This window comes from Chanos chanos, chromosome 15 (assembly GCF_902362185.1).
Source record: "Chanos chanos chromosome 15, fChaCha1.1, whole genome shotgun sequence".
Classification (NCBI taxonomy): Eukaryota; Metazoa; Chordata; class Actinopteri; order Gonorynchiformes; family Chanidae; genus Chanos; species Chanos chanos.
This window is the reverse complement of record NC_044509.1, coordinates 3,777,447-3,798,083: the sequence shown is the minus strand read 5'-3', so window position 1 is coordinate 3,798,083 and position 20,637 is coordinate 3,777,447. Positions and strand designations below refer to the sequence as shown.

The 20,637-nt window shown below is 43.6% G+C and overlaps 2 protein-coding genes across 2 annotated transcripts in view; both read left to right on the top strand.

The window, feature by feature from the left end:
- The first annotated feature begins 139 nt into the window (after nucleotides 1–139).
- On the top strand, nucleotides 140–766 carry gig2o (grass carp reovirus (GCRV)-induced gene 2o). The gene has a single exon (XM_030792937.1). It carries the CDS (start codon nucleotides 140–142, stop codon nucleotides 764–766), a length of 627 nt encoding a protein of 208 aa, XP_030648797.1.
- Nucleotides 767–2,108: 1,342 nt separating this feature from the next.
- The window catches only part of snx19a (sorting nexin 19a), a 24,304-nt gene continuing 5,775 nt past the window's right edge, over nucleotides 2,109–20,637 (top strand). The window contains exons 1-8 of the mRNA XM_030792936.1: nucleotides 2,109–3,701; nucleotides 4,765–4,894; nucleotides 5,130–5,230; nucleotides 5,339–5,455; nucleotides 8,026–8,147; nucleotides 8,395–8,488; nucleotides 8,798–8,945; nucleotides 9,697–9,835. Of these exons, the coding sequence (XP_030648796.1) occupies nucleotides 2,109–3,701; nucleotides 4,765–4,894; nucleotides 5,130–5,230; nucleotides 5,339–5,455; nucleotides 8,026–8,147; nucleotides 8,395–8,488; nucleotides 8,798–8,945; nucleotides 9,697–9,835 (2,444 nt within the window). The remainder of the gene's footprint in view (nucleotides 3,702–4,764; nucleotides 4,895–5,129; nucleotides 5,231–5,338; nucleotides 5,456–8,025; nucleotides 8,148–8,394; nucleotides 8,489–8,797; nucleotides 8,946–9,696; nucleotides 9,836–20,637) is intronic.

Below are 20,637 nucleotides of genomic sequence, written 5' to 3'. Positions count from 1 at the left end.
TTCGTTTTAAGCATAAAACACGTATTCGAACAGAAAACTAATCCACCATTCATTTGTACAAGGAAAAATGTTTCAATGCCTAAGATAATTTCGTTTCCGTCTCTACTCCCTCAGGTGTGTTATCTTCCAAGCAGTGGTCATGTCAAATGTTGTGATCTTCTCAGGCTGGAAATCATACGAGGACAGGAAAGCTCTAGCCTCGGGTCAGAGGCCAGAATCGGGAGGTGTCTACACGATGTACCATGGCACACACCTGAAAAGCGCAAGGGACATCATCAGCAACGGTTTCAAGCCTTCCGCAGACGGCTTACTGGGCCGTGGGGTATACGTCAGCCGTAACATTGAAAAAGCCAAATGTTATCCTCTGCAAACGGACAAGAAAGACAGTGTTGTGTTTAAACTGAAGGTACGGGTGGGCAGGGTGAAAAAGATTAACAGCGACACTCATCCGCTGCAGAAGTCCTGGCATCAGAACGGATATGACTGCGCTTGGGTACCCCCCAAAAGCAACATATCTTCTATCAAGTCAGGAAGAGAGGAGGACTGCGTGTGGGACCCCAAGAGAATCACGGTGATTGACGTGGCCTGCTGCGTGGATGACGCGAAACGGGCAGAACTCAGGCGGTTGATACGGAGACGCAGGAAAGGAGAGGGCCAGTGCGACCTCTGCCATCAGAGCGGTGTGCCGCACGACACAAGACGTTGTTGGGAATGCGGCGATTTCATTTGCTGTTTTCAGGCAAAACATATTTGCAAGCGTGACTGAAATAATCCATAGAAACTTGAAATAGCTAATAACGGTAAAAACTAAGTAGGCTACAATGATTCTTTTCCCCGCTCTATACTTCAGAAGAATGTAGCCTACCCTATGTTTTGGACTTGCTGTAGACCTATTCAATTCAGGGAAACCAGTCTCACGGCAAAACAAAGGTTGATTCCAAGTATGAACCAACTCCCCTGTCATGTCAGAAAGTAGCTTTTCTATTATTATTCGTTTGAGTAATGTGTACTCCTGTGATGTTTACAATGTTTGAAAGTTATTTGGGATCTGTAATGTACTACCTTCAATCACCAGTGTAATCGAACAAATAATTTTGAATAAATTAAAAACTCGAAGAATTATTTTCAAGTTACAGTTTATGTACTTTATTTATGGACCAAAATTAACGACTTTGCTTCGTCCTTAAAATCACAGTCGCTTCAGTGGCTCTTCAGCCTCTAGCAATTCGATTTACTGTAGGCTAAAGAAGAAGGCGTCATTAAGGTAAACAGGAAACGCGGATGTAGCCTAATCGCCAAAATTGGATTAAAGGGGCAAAGTCTTAATACCCTCTACTGTCCAACACTGGTATGTTCTGCTACCCAGATTTAAGAGCCATGTCTGCAGTCCAGAGACATTATTTGGCACTGCAACGACGGAAACTTGATTTAAAAAGCGGTAACGAAAGCGCTGAAGCCTCGTCAGTGTGTTTCCTCACGATAAGAGCAATTGGACCGCAGCATCACTTCAAAAAAACAGGTGATTTGACTTCTTGTCAAACAGTCTTGATGAGGCTGCATACAATTGCGCTGAGACTAACAGTGAGGCTGACGCTTGTCAATGGAAATTAGTGTTATGAACCTCTTGATAGACCTGTAAAACTACGTACATTTAACTTATGGTAGGGCAACCTACTCGCCTGTTTGTTCTTTGCTTTCGAATTCGATGTTTAAGTGGAGACGTCAGCTTTGAAAAGCAGGTTTAAACAAATTTATGACAGGAAATGGAAATGAAATAAAGCTTTCTAAACCACCCTGACTTTTTAAAAAGAGGTAATGGGAAATATGATGGTTAATACATTTACATACAATATTTAATAATACGTGGATTTTTTTTTTACATTCTAGGCGGTTATATGGTACTCATGGAGTAATCTCACAAAAGAAAATAAAACAAAGCTAAATAAAAATTTAGAATATTGCTGTAAGAGGGTGTTGAGGTAAATCCTGAAACAAACTATTGAATGTAAAAAAAACAAACAGACAAACTAACCAACTAAAAATACTTTTTAAGTTTGGTTAACTACAAAATGACATTTCACTCATTCAGATTTGAGCACTGGAGCATAATGTCCAGACCAGAGGGCCCTGGCTTTCACCCATGGACACTATTTGAACTGCTGGGACAGAGGAGCATTGTGGGATTTGGAGTCCTCATCACCTGGCTGATTCTCTTCCACCTCTTGGTGAATGTATGGTTGCTCTGCGTCTTCACCAGCCTCTTGGTGGTACTGGGGGGTTGGCTGGGGTCTCGGGCAGCTCTGGATGCTAACAGTCTCCTACACCTGGAACACTTCTTGCCTCTGAGCGAAGCTCCTCCCCCACAGACGTCAGAGAGCGAACGAAGACTGGACTGGGAGATCCACAGCGCAGTGGAAAAAGCCGTGCGGGACTTTGTGTCGTCATGGTATCGCGCTTTGCTGTCCGAACAGGAGGGCGAGTTCGAGACGGAGGTCCGCGACGCCATGTTAGCGGCGGCCGCCGAGCTGAAGAGGCGGGCGAGGAGGGTCGACAGGCGGCTGTTGGCGCAGAGAGTCCTGGAGCTTTGCGGATGCCACCTGCAGAGCTACATTCACGCCCGGAAGCTGCAGGAAGAGGCGTCGTCGGTCAAGCCTCGACAGCAGGAAGGGCTGGAGAACGAGGGAGGGAGTCCCGGGTTTGACCTGTGGACATTGTACAAAGAGGCTGACACACCTCACTTTGCCCTGGCCAGTCCTGCCACTGAACTGAACTATTCGAAAGCTGTGGTGAATATCCTCCTACAGGTGCTGGTACCCTATCCTCACCTGGAGACCCGTACAGGCCGTTACATGGTGTGTGAGCTCATCACCTGTAATGTGTTGCTGCCACTGGTGGCCCGAGTGTCCAACCCAGACTGGCTAAACCTGACCATTGTGGACATGTTTGACAGGTCAACAAGACCAGAGGATCCAGCAGATGCTAAAACCCCGCCTTCACCTCCAATAGGACCTCCAGAGTCAAACCCCAAATTTCAGGAACATTCCCTTGACCCCTCAGCTTCGTGGGACCAACGCGCGGCAATCAACGCTCAGATGGAAACTTCCATCCCGATGCTAATCACCAAAGACTCAACCGAGTCATTTTTCCAGACTCCGTACTCGTCGACGGAGACCCTTCAAGGGGGCGGCCTTGGGCACCTTTACACAGACAAGGCTGACAGAGACCCTGTGGAGCTCTTGAGATCTCCCTACAGAACCAGTCGCCTTTATCGGCACCATGACTCGGACCTGGACTCGCCCTGCACAGACAGAAAGATCTCCAATGAAACTTTAGAGCAGTCAGACCTTGAGGAAGACAAAGTGGAAAGCTTCTGTGATTGCGTGTCTCCCACCGACTTCTGTGGTCTGGTCTGCCTGGAAGAAGACTCGCTGGGCCTTTTGAGGAAACGTTTCCACCCAAAGGTGTTTGTGTCGGAACCCCGGTCCCGGCCCGAGAGCCCGGTTGAGGACCCTTCCCTAGGGGTGTCCCCCCAGGCCACAAACCCAGGAGCTAGTGGTCTTTGTCTGAACCCTTATGGTTTTGAGTCCTTGGGAAGCCACGAGGGACCAGCTGTGATCCAGAACTTGCGCATCAGTGGTACTGTCTCAGCAAAGGAACAGAAGGGCAACAGCACACACCCCTACACACTTTACACTATTAAGGTATGATGCATTGATACCATACTCAGTGCTTTTTTTATGACACCAGAGAAAACCAGCTGTTTCTACAGCAGGAACAGACAGGTCTCTTTCAAATTTAACCTCGGCCATGTTTCACAGTGGGCATACAGCGCGGTAATCATCACTTAACTTTATTTATTTGGGTTGGACACATATCCAGGGCAATTTACAGTTCCTTAATTCCAATCATGGCTGTGGAGAGGTCTTTATTTATTTATTTAGTTTTTATTTTAATTTTTTTTTGTTGATACATACAGACATACATACACACATATGGGACACATAACATAGAACAAGACATCACATTGATCCTGTCACAGAGCCATTATGCCATTATGTGGAGAGGTCTTTAGATTAAGTGCGTTGTTCAGAGAGACGTGGGTGGTAGGCTATGAACTAAGATCCTTGGCCAGCATTGATCCAGCCCATAGTCAATCCAGTGACACATTAAACCCACATTGGACACATAAAACACATTTCATACAACATTCTTGCTGTATACCATGCCCTTTCATATGCAACCATTTGTTAACTGTTATTGGGAGAAGAATGCATTTTTGTCATCCATCCATTGTCATCCACACATAACTAATTGTAAGTGTGTGTGTGTGTGTGTATGTGTGTGTGTGTGTGTCTGTGTGTGTGTATGTGTGTGTGTGTGTGTGTGTGTGTGTGTGTATCTATATGTGTATGTGTGTGTGTATGTGTGTGTGTATGTATGTATGTATGTGTGTGTGTGTGTATGTGTGTGTGTGTGTGTGTGTGTGTGTATGTGTGTGTGTGTATCTATGTGTGTGTGTGTGTGTGTGTGTGTATGTATGTGTGTATGTGTGTGTGTGTGTATGTGTGTGTGTATGTGTGTGTGTGTGTGTGTATCTATGTGTGTGTGTGTGTGTGTGTGTATGTGTGTGTGTGTGTGTGTATCTATGCGTGTATGTGTGTGTGTGTGTGTGTGTGTATCTATGTGTGTGTGTGTGTGTGTGTGTGTGTGTATGTATGTGTGTGTATGTGTATGGTATGTGTGTGTGTGTATGTGTATGTGTAGTATGAGACCACTGCGGACCCAGACACTGATCAGCCTGTTGGATATCACATGGTGAATCGACGTTACAGTGAATTTCTCAACCTTCAGACTCGTCTTGAGGAGAGGGCTGAACTGAAGAAGGTGATCAAAAGTAAGCTGGTCTCTTCCCTCTGCAGCTGATTCAGCGACTTACACTTAAATCTTTACCGTCAGGGCTGTTAAGGGAAAAATCCATTATTATAATTATTATTATCCATTAAATCTCTTAAAATGGAGACAGATTCGGAAACCGTGCAGTTTGGTGCGTAAGTGCATTAGATATAGGCTTTGTGACATGTTTACAATAGCTATCTAAAAAATTATGCGTCTCTTCTTTTGGGATTCAGACGTCAAAGGACCTAAGAAGCTCTTCCCAGATCTTCCATTCGGGAACCCAGACACCGACAAAGTGGAGACCAGGAAAAGCCAACTCGAGTCATTCCTTAAAGTAATACTTTTCACGCCAGGAATCAAACACGCCCTTGAATAAATTGCATGACTTTCTTGTATTTCATAAGGTCCCTCATTGTTTTGTTTTTTTTTCCATCCTCCAAAGAAACTGTGTACCATCCCAGAGACGGCTCAGAGTGAGGAGGTTCAGGAGTTCCTGGCCCTCAACACAGACGCCAGCAGGAGCTTCGAGAAGAAACCGGGTGGTTTACGCATCGACAAGGTGAGTTGGACGGCAAACAGGTGCAAGCCCTTGTTCGGCCATGTGGTCAGATGAGCACAGACACTAAATGAATCACCTGTGAATTAAATGATATTCTCATATCTTATAAAGTCAAAATGGGCTGCTATCATCATGTTTTTCTCGTCAAAGCTTATTCTTTCAGGAGTTAATAGAAATGCTTTCTGAACATATCCCAACATGTTAAAATCTGACTGAACTAGATAACGTGCAACATCGCAGCAGCGACTTGAAATTCTTCTGACATCACACATAGTGGTGATAAAGTTGATTACCAAAAGACTATAAACAGCCCCTTTGGAACTATGCCCCGTCCCTGCCTGAGTAGGTCAGTATTCTTAAAGTAGTACTGGTACCACTTTACAATAAGGCTACCCGTATAAAAGGTTTATAAATGGTTTATAATTAGTTTATTAATTAGGCTGTGAACATTTTATACATCATTAATAAGCAGTTATAACCAAGGCTTCAAACCAGAATTTTTTTCAGTCTGTACTTTCCGAGCAGAATCTGTATTTTAACATTTCCTGTTTTCCATATTCCCCCTTAAAATTATCATTCCCAAAACAGTTAGAACCAAATGAAATGCCACTTTATAATATTTTATGTCGGGCTGTGTGACATACATGACAATATGTATCTTTCAGACGGTATAAAAATGTCTGTTTATAGATATTTTACTCTATAGTCTTTGTGGCTAATGTTACAAAACATTACAAGACATCACTAACTAGGAACACTGTAGTCCAATCTGTCCTCAGGCTGAAATCCACTGTGTCATGGAAAATGATGTCATTTTAACGCCGCAGTTAAGAAGCTTGCTAATAGGCTATGTAGGGCGCATTACGTTTAGCCTAACTGCAGCTAGCTAGCTATTTCCAACATTAGTTCTCTTCACATGGTAGCCTATCTATCAAACATTGGTGAAGTTGATGTCTAACACCAACATTTTATAAGGTGCATAGCATAATAGTTACCTACTCTGGTTGCAAATTGGACCACACCACATTTCACTTTCACGATATATCGCTGCCTGCCGCTGGTAAATGTATGTCCGCTATGTGATGGCATGAGTGACATTCAGAGGAAGACAGGAAATAAACTCTGCACCAAAGTTATTACAAGCAGAACATATTTTCATTTGTTGTAATAAATGTTGTAACAAAACAAACGAACGAGGAAATAACGTTATTAACCGGTTATCATTATTTCAAATAAATGTTTCTGTTCCAGAAAAAACATAAACATAATTTAGTCCCTAATGAAATATCGATTGTTTCTGGTTTTTGTTTTCGTTCCTCGAGCTGGCTCAAAGCCTTGGTTACAACACATTAGACAAAAAAGGGCAACTGTGACCTGTTGCTTGCCAAATAGTGAGCCTGCAATTATCTGTACTGTTAAGCCTCCGATCTCATTGGTTACTTAGCTTACTTTGTCTTCTCCATCAGCCAGCATTTGTACCTGTCAGCTTCACCAGATATTTGTTAATAAGTTACTAGCATTTAACCGCCGTCAGCATATTTTAATACTCAAAAAGTTTCATTTGGCATATCAAATTAGGGCATATCAAATTATCAGATTCATACACTAAGGCTTTGGCAGTATTATTTACCTTGATATTTTCAGCATGCTATCAGCAGCCGTCCTTATTATTAACACAGGTGTTGATATGACATATTCCTATCAGGCTGTTATGCAACATGGGATATTAAAGGATTATATTGTAATGCGTGTTGGAGGGAGATGGGCGGAGCTTCCCAGCATGCCTTGGGGCGATGGACTGTTGTTTAGCCCCAGTTTGTTACTGTTCAGTGTCTAGTAGAAGTGTATGTGTATACTTCATCAAGTAATCTTTGTGTTGTGTCGTTAACGCTTGTGATAGTTTAATTTGATCTGTGTACCGTAAATGTAGTTGTCTGCATGAATGATGTATTTCCCTCCTACTGTGTTAACAAGTTATTTGTGTTACTTTCTGGTTTGTGCTGTTGCAAAATAGAAGGCATGCTGCTGAAAGAGCTGAAATAGTGCTGTTTCTCTAGAGGACACCCAGCAACTCATTAGTAAATGGTGATGTGTTTTACACTTTACAATAAGGCTTATTTTGCCAGTTATAAATGCTAGTAACTCCTTAATAAATGTGTTTACTGTGCTGACTGATAAAGGGACAAGATAAAGCAGGCTAAGCAACTAGCAAGATCCGAGATTTAACAGAATAGATAGATTAAAACATGCAGCAGTAACTTGCCCTTGCCAAACAGCGAGCCTGCACTGATGTATGAAAACCGTTTTACAACTTTTTTTTATTTTATAATTGTTTATTAATGATTTATAAAGAGTTTACAGCCTAATAAATAACCTAACTATAAACCTTTTATAGATCATTTAAAGGGTAGTCTTATTGTGAAGTGGTACTGTAATATTTATATAAACGATACATGTAGGCATGCAATTAGGAGTCCTCATGGCATCTGCCTATATGTAAATATTTGTGAATGAAGGTTACTGAGGTGTCAGTTTGCGCTGTTTTTGTGATGTGCTGGACATGTGGGCAGATGATGGAGAATATTGTCGATACGCTGAAGACAGCGTTCCCGCGCTCGGAACCGCAGAGTCCCACAGAAGAGACGGAACCGGACATGGATGGGAGGGCGACGCTAGACAGCCGGAAAATCAAGTGAGAACCCAACATGTTTCAGTGACAGCCAAACAAACAAACAAACAAACAAAAACGTCAAAATGAGATGCATTCCAGGAAAACATGCGTGAGAATATTACAGTGTGTTATCCTCAAGTAAGACATAAACTCCTTCACAATAACCGCATATGAATATGAGATATGAATGAAACCGTGAAAAAGTATTAAAAGTCTTATCCCTATGATGTGAAGTACATACGTAAGTCAAGCGTAACTGTTTCTTTAGATCACGTTTGAGATTCTCCAGTAAAATTGCTCCGACCCTCAACGTGCCGGACCTGCAGCCTAAAGTACTGTACTGCTTCAGAGAGGGAAGTCCTGTAAGTTCACCTCTCTGTGTCGAACACGGATGGTATGATGGTGGTTTTGCTCCTATCTGCCTATCTATCTATCTATCTATCTATCTATCTATCTATCTATCTATCTATCTATCTATCTGTCTGTCTGTCTATCTATCTGTCTATCTGTCTGTCTGTCTGTTGAGCATATCAGTTGATTTTGCATTTGTTCTAGTTTGATGCATCCAAGGTGATAACTTTTAACTAAGTCTCTCTCTCCCATCTTCCTTCCTCACAGAAACTCTTACATATGCACATTCTCTCTGTCTCTCTCACTGTCTCTCTGTCTAGGTGTTCAGGGGTCTCTCTGTGTCGGGGTTTGAGTCTTACGTCAGGGCTCAGGAGAAGCTGGTGGATGGGATCCCTGAGGTTAACTGTGTCAGTCATCACCATGACGACCAGGAGGTGCAGGTTGATGACAGACGACCCAGAATAACAGGTAACAGCTTTTCCTGTTGTTAGACATCCAGATCCCTCTGTTTGTTCACCAAAAAAGGTGGGGACATAAAAAGCTGTGTGTCCAGTGCCCCCCCCCCCCCCCCTCCCACCCCCTAAAAGATTTCCTGAAAAAGAGGAGAACCTACTCTGACTTAATAAGTGATTCGCTGATACTTCATTAAACACTGCAAATCAGCATCATGTGAGGGATGGCATATATTGTTACACTATTAATTCTTCTTCTTCTGCGGTGTTTATTATTACATTAATACATGAATGTATACGCTACAAATAAGTATGATGTAACAGATGGTGTTTATTATTACAGTATTTATTATTATTATCACAAGGTGTTTATTATTACATTAACACATGTGTTAATTATTTGGTGAGTGATGAGTTTTTGGTATTTTTTTTGTGTCTGGGAAGGTGTTAATTTGATTGGGAATTCATTATGATAGATAAGGCATATAAACTTAATGCTTCCTTTAAGCTCAAGGGGGCAGTGTTACTCCATCACAGAGAGAGAGGTGGACACCGTGTGAGTGTGTGTGTGTGTGTGTGTGTGTGTGTCTGTTTCTCTGTGAATGTTTGAGAGTATCTGTCTAAGTCTGAGTTTGTCTGGATATCTAACCGTTTCTGTCTACATTGTGTCCTTGCTCTTGTGTTTGCATCTTTGGGTTTGAACACAGGATATATTTGACTGAGTGGTCACAGGCCTGATTGTGTTTGAGGTTAATGTCTGTGAAATCTGTTAAACGTTACAGACACAGCCCTGGCGGATGTGGCTCTGAACATCCTTTGCCTGCTGATGAAGGACCAGTGGAGCTGGTTATGCACAGAGAACATCCAGAAGGCCATCAGACTGCTCTTTGGCACCTTCATTGAGAGGTAATGTTCATAACCACGCTCAGTGAATTAGACCGTGGACCCTAGTCACTCAGAGCGACCGTATTTATTCAACGGGACCAGAAGACTCTTCTAAAAGGGCTGTTAGACTGATCATGTTGGTGGTTTTCCGATAAGTTCCACGGAGCAGCTTGGATAGGTTTGGCAAGGAGGCGGTTCTGTTATTGACAGAGCTTTTCGACTCTTCAGTGTGATGGACGGAACGGCTGTCGTCGTGGATGGGTGTGGTCCTGGGAACGCTCTTTGTCCATATTCAAACCACGTCACCAAAATGAAGAAATAAATCACGATGATACTTAATTTTATCCAACTCAAACTTTATATCCATGTTACGGAAAAGCTAGGGATATGTACAGCTAGAGCTCAGGCTTATCCTTTAACCGATAGCTTCATGACTTTTCCCCTCTCTCTCTCTCTCTCTCTCTTTTTCTCAATATTAAAAGCCTTGTGTCAGGGGACCAGAGCAGGGTTGGATCTGCCGAGGTTTGCCTCCTGGGTGACCCGCTCATTTTTACAATTTTATGGTTCACATGTCCTGGACCCTTGTGGAAGGAATCAAGAACAATTTTGCGCATTTCTGGGAACAATTTTAATCAGGTTCAGGAGAAAACAAGTTAAAACCAATCTCTTAATATTGCGTTGGTAATAAGCCGAAAATTACTTCATTTACTGCTCTTCTCATTTATGTCCGCGTCTTAATACAACATTCGACAGAAGGGAACTCAACTCACCAGGTGCTGGCATTTGAGCAAATAATTAATCATTCCATTTCTCTTTCTCCTGCCTGCTTTTCATAATGCAAACCAATTTTTGGAGAAAATTATGCATTCAATGACCTTAAACACTTCCAAAATCCTGTTTCTGTTTCTTGGGTGCGGGTGGGTGGGGATGGGGGGGGGGGGGGGGGGGGGGGGGGGGGGGGGTATTGTGCAACCAAACATTTAATCACATTTCGTTACTGGTTTTTGGACGGTGTTTTTTCAGCACTTATCGTTCCATATTGTCCGACTATTAGTATTTCACTCGCTATGTCTATTCCTGGCATTCGTAAGAGCAAGTCCCTCAAGTCTGCGTGGCTCGTTGCCCGATTCTAAAATAATGGAAAGGTTAGACAAATGTTACCTGACCTCAACGTGGTTTGAACGCTAGCCAGTCCTCTGTTCGACACTACTGAATCTGCTTTGACGGCTTGCGTCATTCTCGCTCAGCAGACGCATTTCGTGCCGTAACCAACCGTCGACTTCTCGCGGCGGGAAGCTAGTAGCGTGTGGCACGCGCGCGCGTATCCAAATGCCAGCCTGTCTTTTTGATTGTATTACAGCCGTGAGATTGATGGATGTTATCATTAATGCGTTCACATTTATGACTAACGCTACAATCTCAGCATGTTTCATTCTCCAGCTGCGCGGCGTGTGGAATTAGCAATTCTTGGGCTTCTCGAAAGAGAGCTGATTAAAAAAATAATAAACAAGTACTGTGGACTGAGGGTACACCTTGAAGTAGCCCTCGTCTTTGAATGTACTTTAATACAACGTATCAGAACACATTTCCTACATACACTATAAAGAGAGTGGTGTCACTCTAGGCCGTGATTGGCCGGGAGCCGCGTTGCATTCTACGAAGGGTTCAAGCGAAAGGTCTTACTTGCTAATTAGCTTAATGGATGTAATTTGCTCAGTTGTTCGCTCTCCCTGTGAACTGAGGTGAGACTTCAACCTCTTTGTTGTACATTTAAATTTCTGCCAACAATAAACTGAAGCCCAAGAACTATGGGTAACACTGGGTTGTTGTGCCTAGTCCAATGACTCCAACGCAACTCACACAGAACGGAATCCATGCAGTGTGTGTGCAAGTTTAGCTAAACTAGTGCAATTCTCTCTGTTTTTCAGGTGCTCCTAAGTGTCTGGTTAGCTGAATTAGTTGTATTTCAATATGTCTAGAGAAAAAACCTACATACACTGTGACCTCTCTGGCCTAATTAAACATATGGGGACGTATTCAGTGAATCATGGACCACATGCCTTGAATGTCACTATCCATCATTCTAACATGTTTCAGAATGTTCTATCAGAGTCATTGCTCGCATTATGTGAATGGAAGTGGACTCTTGTTGTGGCTTTGGCTTTGTTGTGCTGTTTGGATTTCTGGGTCATGTTTTTCAGCAAACAAACAAACAAACAAAAAACACGACAACTGGTCGTTTTGTAGGTAGAATAATTCAGGCTACTTCTAAACCCTTGAAAGACAAAATCATTGTAATTGTATCAGAGTCTGATGATAGCTGATTGAAGACACCCTAGAGAGGAGAACCTGGCTACAGTCTTTAATACAGTTTTCCCTGTATGTGTGAGAGTGTGTGTGAGAGTGTGTGTGTGTGTCCATATGTATGAATCACTGATTAATTCTTATAATATGTGCAGTCTCTCTGCTAATGTTCCTTCCACTCCTATGCCAACACTAATATTTGTTTGCACGCACTCTCTCTCTCTCTCTCTCTCTCTCTCTCTCTCTCTCTCTCTCTCTCTCTCTCTCTCACTCTCTCTCTCTCTCTCTCTCTCTCTCTCTCTCTCTCTCTCTCTCCCCTCTCTATCACTCAGCTCCTCTGGAATACAATATCTTTGTGCTTGGGTTTCTAGAGGACTTCATTTAGCCAGAGGTGGATTATTACCTGTTTTTTTTTTCTCCCCAAAGTATGGACGTCGTTAAAAGTAAACCAATATTAAAGGCTATGTTTTTATTTGTAAACCCTGCTTAACAGTCAGACGTTTGTGAACAGCTAATGACATATATGCATGCAAACACATTAAGGTTGCTTAAATTATATGATATTTTTATGCAGAGATTAAAATTGCACCGTAGTTAGCACTATTTTTTTTTTGTTGTTGTAAACTTAATCATAAACAGTGGCAGAGGTATATTATGCATGTGTAAACATGCTTCATACACACACACAGACACACACACACATACACATACACACGCACGCAAACACACACACACACGCTACATAACACAAAACGGGAACATAGCATTCGTTTGGCAGAGTTACTGAAATATCCTCCCATGTCTCATGTTTGTGAACATTGCTTGTTTTCCATTCTCCTCGGTTTAGGCCTTTCATCGTGCAAGGCCTGCCTCACGGGCAGTACAGACGCATGCAAACCTTGGTTTTTATCAGCTTTTTAAACCCAAGACACATATAAAGTGACTATCTGTCAACCGTGTATGTTCAGATATAGTTTGTATGTTTTTTTCCCCCTATTTTATTGTACATTTTTACTTGCAAAACCCTTGTAAGCACGATTTTGGGTTAAAAAAAAAAAAGGTGAAGCAGAGGACAGTTCAGACAATTCGTTTCTTTCTCGATCTTCTTCTCGTTGCTCAAACCGAGTAAAAGCGAACATCTCTCATTTCTCCTCCTCGGCCTCATTTCTCATCCGCCAGCGCGAAACTCCGGGAATCTGCCAGAGGGGTAATTTATAACACCATTTATGATCAACATCTGCGCAAATCCATCATGCTTTACCCACAAAATAACCTTCTCCTAATGCTCCTGCCTACATATAAAATAAGCCTGTCCTTATTTCAGCTACAAACACCGTTCTTCTCCCGCTCTCCCGCGCGGCATCCGGGCCGACGCCCAAGTTCTTCTCACCAGTCCACCTGCTACGCGAAATGTGAGAGAGGAGAAATGGCAGCCAAGTGTTTTTCGAGTTGGGTCTTTTAGTCGTCGGAGCGATTTGTCTCTGACGCGCTGAATTAGCGTCGGCTATGAACGGCGATGTCAGTCTCGCTCTGAGAGATGCTGATCCTGTCTCCATTACATCACCGGCGCAGGGGTCTGTGCCGATTCCCAACGGGCTTTTAGGCGGGCGTGAGCCCCAAAGCTATTTTCTCTCAATGACATTGCGCAGAGCGTACTTAGCAGAATATTTATGGAGGGAGTTATTCTGCGAAATCTGTCCCTTGGCGACGGATTGTTCACGCATCTGAGAGTTGCGGCCGTAACCGATAGCGCGTATTATATTTAGCGTTGCTTGGTTGGCTTTAAGAGGTTCGGTTCGTAAAAGTTGATTCTCGGTTACGGAATGTTCTAGCTCCGGCCGATTTTTGGGCTGTTGGGTCCGTTTGGGCTTTGGCGCGCGGGAGCTTGAATCCATGTACGGTTTTGTGAGGTGCCATATTTCGGGTAACGTGAGGTCATCCTATCCTAAATCCGTCAGTCACTGGATCCCGCGCTAATTGTTGTGTTGTGAGATGAGACCAACAGACGGATTTGTGGTCGATTTTAGCACCGGCGAAATGTTTTAGCTGGCTGTGGTATGACCAATCAAATAGCCCATGGGTGTTGTTTTCTTTAGATAAAAACCTCTGTGCCAGTTAGAGGTCAGCTACACTTTTGGCACAGAGTGACATCATACTATACACAAAAAGTGCTTACACTCTGAATGCAGCCCAGTTTCGTCCTCTGTAATGGAGGTCTCCCTGCTGGTCGCTCTCTCTGCTCTTTGTTGTTTGCACACAGAGAAAACAAAGTATGAATCTAGTGATATGCAACTTTTCAAATTCTGGTTCATTCAGCAGATGTTCTTACCTAGAGTGACCTCCAAGAGGTGCATTTGAGGTGTTGAGGTTAAGAGAACTAACAATATACCACTACCAGGCTCTATGTATCAAAAGCATAGAACCTTATCGTGAAAAGTGCAGGTAAATAGCTGGACCTGTAAGGATCTGCACACCCATTTTTTGGTCTCTTTTTGAGGAATAGTGATGGTCAGACCAAATGGTCCCATCTTACTGAGCTTTCTCTGGCCAGATGTTTCTGTGCCTAAAATGCCTCAGCACCACATGTGGAAGACCTCGAGTTCCAAAACTTTCTAATAGCATGAAAACCGACAACAGATATTAGACCCTCGTGTTGTCCTCTGCTCTGCATCCAGCACAGGCCGAGAGCAAGTTGGCCAGACACTCGAGAACTTTTCGACAGCGCGTTAAAAGACAAAGGCACGCAGAATCCAGAGTGTTGCCTTCAACTGCCATTTTAAGTTTTGAGAGTGAGAAGTTACACATGAATGGTGTGAGTTACACGCTGAGGATATTTTTCCCTATTGGGGAGTCAGTGAAAAGCGTAATGGGAGGGAGGAAAGGTTGAGGGGTGGGGGGAGGGGGGTGGGCAGGGGCGCGGAAGGCATTTTAGGTCACCGTGACTCCTTGGTCTGAAAAATCACAGCTTCACTTGGTCTGTGTCATTGCGTCTCAGATTAGAGTGTGGACGCGTAGGTCAAACTGTCCCAGCATGTATACATAAACAGTGCTTTAAATACAGCTCTGTCATGAACAGTTTGAGGTTCATTATCTATTTAGATGTTTTTTCTGTTTGGCAAAACCGTCTTGGTTGTGTGCATGTGTGTGTGTGTGTGTGAGTGAGAGAGAGAGTGTGTGTATATATGTCTTTGTGTGCGTGTGTAAGCATGTGTGTATTCTTTGAGTTTCTTGGTTCATCATGGGTCTCCACCAAGATATTCCTCAGTTGACCAAGTTTGACAACATTGCTTGGAGAGACTTTGGAAGGCTCTTTCGCCAACAAAACATTTACCATTTTCCTCATAATTCCACAGAGGGGACACAGGGCTTTCTGGCGGGTATGGAAAGAGAGACCAGCTCAGAGGAGACGGAGCTCAGACGTGCTCCTGTGCTGTTTAATGCCTGCTTTGGCATTGCCTGGATGGAACATCTTCAATCACAGTTCTTGTGACCCGTTTGATTAGTCTCTCCATGCACATTACGGGGTGTTTTCATGCCCACGGTACACGCTGTTCAGGAGCAGGAGTGGAACAATTCTCTGACAGACCCAGACCGCTAAATGGACCCTTCCCGTGTGTCTGGATAACTGGGATGGTGTAACACAAACAAATTAAAGCATTCACTCATGCATGTGTGTGCACATTTGCACATGCTCACTGTCTCACAGACACACACACACACACACACACACACACACACATGCACACGCACGCACATGCCCACACACATGCACACACCACACATAGACACACCTGCTTAAGCTGTTCGGTGCCTTGGCTGTCTTGGTCTGCAATGGTTTTATACTGTGCACGCACGCACACACACACACACACACGCACACATACAGACACATTCACACACACACACACACACTCACACACACACGCACACACACATACAGACACATTCACACACACACACACACACACACACGCACACACACATACAGACACATTCACACACACACACACACACACACACATACAGACACATTCCTACAATATAGGTGTGAGGTGCGTACAAAAAACTCACTACCTGACCATATGAACATACACACACCACTTAAACTGACTAATTAGATGATGTAACTGAGATAAACAGCAGACACCCTGATCTGCCCTCTGCGCTGTAATGCCTCTGTGGGAAGTGTCCAAATCGGGGCAGGGAATGTGCGAACAGCTCTTGCCATGTAAACTGTCTGAAGGATGAAGTCATGGCGCAAAGGGTTTTTTTTTTTTGTTTTTTTCTGTTTTTTTTTTCAATGCAGGCCAGATCCTGTTTCATTTAGAAACTGGATCAAGAAATGTTAAACAGATACACATCACACATGGTCAAATAAACACCACAGGGAACAAGAGTATTTCTGTATCTCATGACCTCATGTCACCAAAAGAACGTTTTGGCTGCTCTGGTCTGTGTGTGTGTGTGTGTGTGTGTGTTTGTGCATGCACACATTTGTAAGTATGCACAACAGGTTGTTCAGTTGTTGTCAAACACACACATACACACTAAAACCATCTTCAGTGTATTCACATATGCAAACAAGCCCCCTCCCCCCCCCCCACACACACACACGCACACACATGCAGACACACGCACACAGACCACACACCGCACACAAAAATTCACACAAACGCACGTTCCATTTCCCCCGAACATTCACTCATTCTCTCCTGTATCCCCTTTAAAAAACAGCACATGTAACTCATGATCCTTCCTCTGACTGGTGAACTGTTGAAAAATGCCGAGGGAGAAGGAATTAAGTAAACAGGGGCTGTTTTTTGTAGTGAGTTTATTGTGGTTGACAGGCTGACGTCTGGTAAGGATGAAGACGCATTCAATTTCGTCATTTCGCTCTGAAACTGTCCAGAAAGACCGCGTCTGAAGTGCGGTTCAGAGTTCAGGGCCCGTCGTTTTTGTGGAGCTGAGGATCGACTGTAATAACGTTAAATGTTCAAGTCGTTAGGATTATAAATTGGCTGCGAACTTTCGTTATTAGATAAAACCCAGATCTACATTACGAGAAAGAGTTCGACACAAGACACAGATGCAGTAACGAACTCGAAGACACTATTCTGCATGAGGCTACTGTATGCAAGATATGGCTGTAGTGTTTCCAAAGAGTCTGTGATTGCTCTGAGTAATGGAAGTTAATTTGCTCTGTCGTCAGCCTGGTGTGTATACATTAACAGTATGTGGCATATTCAAAAGTTATTTGAACAACTTCGGACTTTAACCTTCTTCCCTGAGGTTGTTGCAGCTTTGATGTGGAGGATGTGCTTGATTTTTTTTTGTTGTTGTTTGTTCGCTTGTTTGTTTGTTTTTTTTTGCCCCCAGTGAAGCTCCAATATGTAAATACCATGGAATTAGGGAATAGCCAGGCATTTCTTGTTTTGGACAGCAGGGGGTAGAGTTAAACCTTGTCATAGATCTTGGATGACCGATAACTCTTTTCCAGTGTCGTCTGGATATGAGGGCTGAGCAATACATATATATTATATATACTGTGTATACTATATGTACTATATATACTATATATACTATATGTACTATATATACTATATGTACTATATATACTACATATACTATATGTACTATATATACTATATATACTATATATAGTAGAATTTCACATATTCTGGACAATGACAATATAATATCACAACATCTGCATCATTCACGGAACCGGATTGATAGCAGTGTCAGATCTGTAGAAGATCTGTGTTTCTCTAAATCAGTTCGGTCCAGAGGGGTTGAGGTAGGGAATAAAATCACACATTTCAAGCGGTGACCCTACTTGTGTTTGTTTCATCCCGCTTTTGCAATCGCAGTTTGTCTTACGGAGTTTGGAAAAGAGCAACTTTCGTTTGAGGTCATGGGTTATAAATCCAGACCCGTTTCGAATCATAGGTGATGGTCCCATTTTACTGACTGATTAATGGTCACCCCTCTCATTTTCTGATTTCTGCCTCATTTCCCATACAGTCATTCCAAAGCACGTCTTCAGTTGAACCTAGATTGTTGAATTAGCAGGGAAAGCTAGTAAAGAGTTGGGATGGGAAAGGAATAAAAGTTCAACCTGTTTGTTCATTTTTTTGGACGCTTGTGCAAAATGTGACTCCAGGTCTAGAGGACTCACTTTTTTTTTTTCTGTTGCAAACGTAATCTGTGTTTAGGCCTCCCCGAAGACCTTTCCTTTCTGTTTTAAAGTGAATCTGGTCATGTGTTCTTGACTAAATGTAAAATTGATCATATATGACCTTTCCCAAGGTCAAAGTTCACATCAGGGGCCCGACATGACAACTAAATTATTGGTCGTGACTGCACACCTCTATTGGGTACTCCCCTTTTATTTTGCTTTTCTGTCAAGGTCAGCATGGACTTGACTTCACTCTATTTATGCAGGTCTTTCAGTTCAGAATGAACCTCTCCAGAGGGAGATAGGTGGGACCTCTGTTTTTCTTAATAAGTGCTTTCAGTGTGTTTTTGGTACACTGATTTACATCTACTCAGTTGGCTGGTTGGATCTAGTAATTTGTGTTAGCATGAATAAAACTGGACCGAATTCATCCGGCATGAGTAGCCAAAAAAATCTACTAGTATTTGACTGGGCCATTTACATTTCAGATGCATGTGACCGTTGCCAGCTTGCGGGGTACTGTGTTGACATAAGCCAACTTGAGTCTACTCAGATGATGGCAAGATGATGTCATGCACAGTGAGCACAATGGCGCCCCCTGCTGTGCTGGATGTCTCTGCCCCCTCTCAGGCCCACGAACAATTAGAGAGAGAGAGAGAGAGAGACTCTATTCAGGTTTTCCCATCAGCCCCACCACAGTGCTGCAGGGAAGCGCTCAATGATCCGCATTCATGAGCCTTGATCCGTAACGCAGAGCCGAGCCTCCCTGTATAGGGGCCGAGATTTAATCAAAGTCCCGGCCAGAACAACAGGCAGAAAATTACTGACTGGTGTTACCATAACAGAGTGCAGGGAGCAGCTTTCTTTCTGCGACATTTACCAGTAACCCCCATGTGGAGCTTTTTTTTTCTCGTCCTTTGGCTTGGTCTTCGCCTTAGCGCCGTGTGGAATTTTGCCACGAGCCCTCAGAGGACCCGAGGTGAATTCGGGAGTGTGTTTGATCACGTCTCTTCGCCAACACACATCGCACAATCAAAACGCAAGTTTAAATTACACGGCGGATGACTGGTTTTGCGAAGTAATTATTCAAAGTCATTCTCTGGATTATGGTTTCTCTTCCAAAGAAAAGTTCAGTAGGTCGAGGTAGACGGTTCCACAGTCTGTTCCACAGGTCTTAACACCAGACTCACCGGTTTGTGTGGTGCGCCCATCCTGCAGCAGTTTGGACCCCCTTCCCCCATCTGATCCCACCCTACCTCCAGACCAGCCTGGAAGCCTGGATTACTCAGGACATCGATTGATTGATACAAGGAGTCTGAAGGATAATACAGGGATGGCAACTCATGCCGACGCCACAGCATCACGTACACGGTGCAGGTTGGACGGAGGTGCGCGTTCGTACCGCGGAGAAACCCGGTTCCCGTCTCTTCCCAAAGAAGGCCACGTTCAGGTTGAACACCGTTGGGTCGAATCGCACAGGCCGCTCCAGTCGAATGAGCTCGCGGTCGTGTTCCTGGACGGATGTTCGAGACAGTACGTACCTCGTGACACGCTTGGTTATTCTGCTGGAAGTGCCCGTGTGATGAAGGGCTAAATCGTGGCCAAGAAGGGATGCACCTGTCTGGTTAGCAGCGCTGCTCAGACGTGCTGTGGTGTCCAGACGTTGCTCAATTGGTATCGTGGGACCAAATGTGTTCCTGGCTAACATCCCCCGACATCATTACAACACTGCTCAGAGTCTCTGCCATAGACACCAGGCAGACTGGGTACATGGATTGCACCAAATTCTGACCCTGCCATTAGCATGACTCTGGCAGGAACCAGGATTTATTGGGCCGAAACAACGTTCTTTTGGTTCTCGGTTGTCTGCTGTTGGTGATGGCATTACCTCTTGAGAAGCTCCGTCTTGCTTTTATTTGACAAGATGCGTTGTAATTCTTTCGTTCTCTTAGGTTTCTGGATTTGTACCATTGACCTTTGAACCTCTCTCATCAGTGAACTGAGACTGCCCCTAGTTAGTTTTTTTTTTTTTTTTTTTTTTTCCCCTGCTGCTGCCGCGATTCTCGGTAATCCCTAGATTCCGTTTTCCACGAAAAGCCAGCAGGGACAAACCAGTTCTGCTGGTACTGATCATCGTGCCATGCACAACGTCTCTTAGGTCACTCATTTGACCAGCGCCAACGTTCACTCAAACAGTAACTGGATCCCTCTGTGTCCATCTGCCTAATTTATCCAGCAAGCCAAAGCCACATAACTTACTGTCTGTAGGAGCAATCCATTTGTGTGAATGGGGAAGCGTATTTAAAAAAACGGCCACAGACTATGTCCTGCCAAACAGGAC

Bases quoted from the DNA above. Each gene is read 5' to 3' on its own strand.
- gig2o (XM_030792937.1), top strand. From the start codon at position 140: ATGTCAAATGTTGTGATCTTCTCAGGCTGGAAATCATACGAGGACAGG.